The sequence below is a fragment of the Amblyomma maculatum genome, chromosome 1 (assembly GCF_055883805.1).
Source record: "Amblyomma maculatum isolate TAMU_Amacu chromosome 1, ASM5588380v1, whole genome shotgun sequence".
In the NCBI taxonomy this organism is placed as follows: Eukaryota; Metazoa; Arthropoda; class Arachnida; order Ixodida; family Ixodidae; genus Amblyomma; species Amblyomma maculatum.
This window is the reverse complement of record NC_139344.1, coordinates 431,543,622-431,546,684: the sequence shown is the minus strand read 5'-3', so window position 1 is coordinate 431,546,684 and position 3,063 is coordinate 431,543,622. Positions and strand designations below refer to the sequence as shown.

General features: G+C 42.1%; 1 protein-coding gene across 1 annotated transcript in view; it reads left to right on the top strand.

Moving 5' to 3' along the window:
- Window positions 1-493: 493 nt before the first annotated feature.
- LOC146209392 (uncharacterized) overlaps window positions 494-3,063 on the top strand; it is an 18,741-nt gene continuing 16,171 nt past the window's right edge. The window contains exon 1 of the mRNA XM_084587401.1: window positions 494-515. Coding sequence (XP_084443527.1) covers window positions 494-515 — 22 coding nt within the window. The remainder of the gene's footprint in view (window positions 516-3,063) is intronic.

Below are 3,063 nucleotides of genomic sequence, written 5' to 3'. Positions count from 1 at the left end.
GCAGTTCTGACCCTCATAGTGTTCCCGATTACGGTGGGCTCTCTGATATTGTATTTAACCACCCGCTTAGAGCTAGAACATCATTTCCAAATGAACTAATGCAGAGCGAAGAAAAACGTCTGTGTGCACCATTCTAGATTATGTCAAAAGTACGTTAGCATTATACCACGTTGAAAAAATCAGTCTGTCCACCCATTCTTCTCTGTGTGATGCTTAGGTTGGCCTATAGCAAAATTGGTTGTGAGCGATCCCCGTCTCCAAGACACAGGAGCCGGAACATAAAAAAAAAATAGAATGCCGGAGATATTGGAGGGGAGCCTGGGGTGGCGACTCAGGGGAGCATTGACGGTGTCGATCTCGCCCGCCGCTTGCACGGTCTCGACCCGTCAGTGGCAGTGGCCGCTTCTTCCTGGCGAGCGCGAATGCCAGGGCACAATCGGGCCCGTCAATCACACTGATCTGTATTTTTTTTTTATTATGCCTTTCAGATGCCATGAAGTGGGATGACTTAAGAGGTAAGTTCAGCGATGTTTCCTTTGCGAGAAAGTAGAAAAAATTTGCTCTTTAGGGTTTTCATAGCGCGAACCGACAAACTTCAGAGAGTAATTAGTATATGAACAGGTTCAGTACTAACAAGTAAGTGACAAGATTCATACAACGGTCAAGAGGAGGCTTTTTAACCGATCTCCTGGATCCAAGGTTTAATTATACAACACAGTAAGTCCACTCGCGATCGAGCCAAAACTTACTCAAATGCAAGGCGTTTCTTGCCAACTTGCCGAGACGTTTATTCATATAAATGTAAAGGGCAGCTGCCCTTTGCCTTGCAAACACTCACTCTGAAAGAAAAGTGTAAGCAAAACAATAAGATATAAAAAGCAGATTTGAGGTTAATGTTTACTTTTTCAGTGAAAATTGGGTATCAAAAGTGAGTTAAGAATAGAACACTACACGTCAATGAAGGAGGGCTATGATGAAATGCAGGATAGCTACGAGTGTCGATGGCATATTGTTCTCTGGTTTGGAGGGGGAACCACTTGGAACTATATGTCATAGCTAAATAGTTCTCGGTCATGTGTGGTTTTAGTGTTACATGATCGAAAACCGATAATTTTGTAAAGTCTCGGGTTCACTTCTAGATGTTCTGCAACATGGAACTTAGAAAACCAACGCTTCGATTAAAATTATGTTCGATCGCATAGGAGGGTCGTTGATCACGCTTAGTTCTTGTAAGGTATACGGTCCCAGAAGAAATCTGGAGTGCTTGCGAGGTAGCAGCATATAGTAGTGATAGGATGTAATAAGCTTTGTTTTGGAATTGCGCATGCTTGCGTTTTACCAGGTGTCTGGCTGAGCGGCTCGGTCGCTTGCTACGGTGCATCAATCTCACAATTGAGCTGCTTCGCCTGCCGACTCCGTTTGATGTGCGTGAATGAAACCGATTGGTTTGCAAGCACGCAAAACGAAGAAGCTACGTAGTGCGATTGCATTCTTATTTTTGCGAAAAAGGAAGCCAGTGTCACATGTCCTTTAAAGCAATTCACGAGAATTGTGTGCTTATTTCTAGCTAAGACGCCGATAATAGTTTGGGCTGATGTTATTTGCCAAGAATATCTTCAAAGTGGAAGGGATTTTCACTCGCCTAGAAGTTGCAATTAAGTGAAGCCTACCTCTCAGCTTGAGATGCTCCACGCCAAGTGCGAAATGCAAACCATCAAGAGCAATTGATTACAAGACGATGTTTATCTGAATCGATAGGTAATCACGCTGCAACTACAAATACGTCGGTTTATTTATTACAAACTCTGAACAACAGAAAATGTACGTAGATTAATGAGCAGGTGGTCACCGTGCAGTTATCATCCTGCCTCTCGCTATAGCGTGATTCTAGTGGTGGAAAACAAAAAGTTCCATTTGATGCAGCAGCATTAGGAGTGTCATGAACAAGAAAATTCTGCGGTCTCGGTTGGTAAAGTGTTCAGACTGAGCGTTTCCATAGAGATTTTTTAAAAATTTGCAATGACAGGTAGTCGTAAATAGCAAACAAAATCGTCAGAAAAATATTATCAGACACGGCAGATGTGAATAAATGCAAAACTATTCTTAGTAGTGGTGTGTTTAGGAAACTCGCTAAATCCCTTTGTAATTAACACAGTTAGGCGGTTAGCGCCAATGGGAAATTTGGAGTCGTGGTCAGGAACGCACTAAGTCAGTTTTTGAAGAGAAGAAAACGTTTCTAAAGCCCCGCAAAGCGAGAAAACCCTGCGCTTTTTCTGCGCTAAACCTAAAGTGAGCGCGTAAGACACACTAAGAAAACTCCGTGAAAAGGCAGTGGTTGCTGGTGATGATGAAGTGTGTGATTAGAGCACCATATAAAACTCACTCCGCTACTGTGCTATGTCAAATAAATGCCACTTTCCTTCACTCTGTCGCTCTCGAAGATAATAGCTGTCAAAAAGTAAGTGACCTTTCATTTACATTCACTGGCGAATTGAATCAGTTTTTGCACTTGGTACTATAACGCGCGTAGTTCGATTTGGCCTCGTTACTTACTGCTTTACGTCATCACTGGTAGGGAGGTTTCCGCCGCTTCCTGTGTGTCTTCTGGGCTCTGTTTCATTTCCGTACAAGAGAAAGTGCAGGATTTGGTTGCGATGCAGTAAAAGGTATTGTAAAATTAATTTTATTTCTCTTTTAGAGCTGTTATGGCCTTGTCGTGAGCGTTCCTTTCAATATCTCCTTGGCACAAGAATCGAGCTGGCTTTATTAAAACGTTTAGTGAGTCTTACTTATCCATGTAGTGAGAGCGTTTGTGGAGAAACGTACGCCACGGCTGACTGTCTTTTCCTGAAAATAAATTCTTTTCTATTATGAGCTGTCTGTTTTTAGAAACGTTTCCGATTTTTCATTTAAGCAAACGGCAGTACGCACAAGGTGAGCGGAACGCATAGAATGGGGCAAATTATAGGAGCAACTATAGATTCATGTAGTAGAAATATATAATAATGATGACTGACTCCAACAATGACCAATATCAGAGAATAACAAAGCTTGATTTGAGAA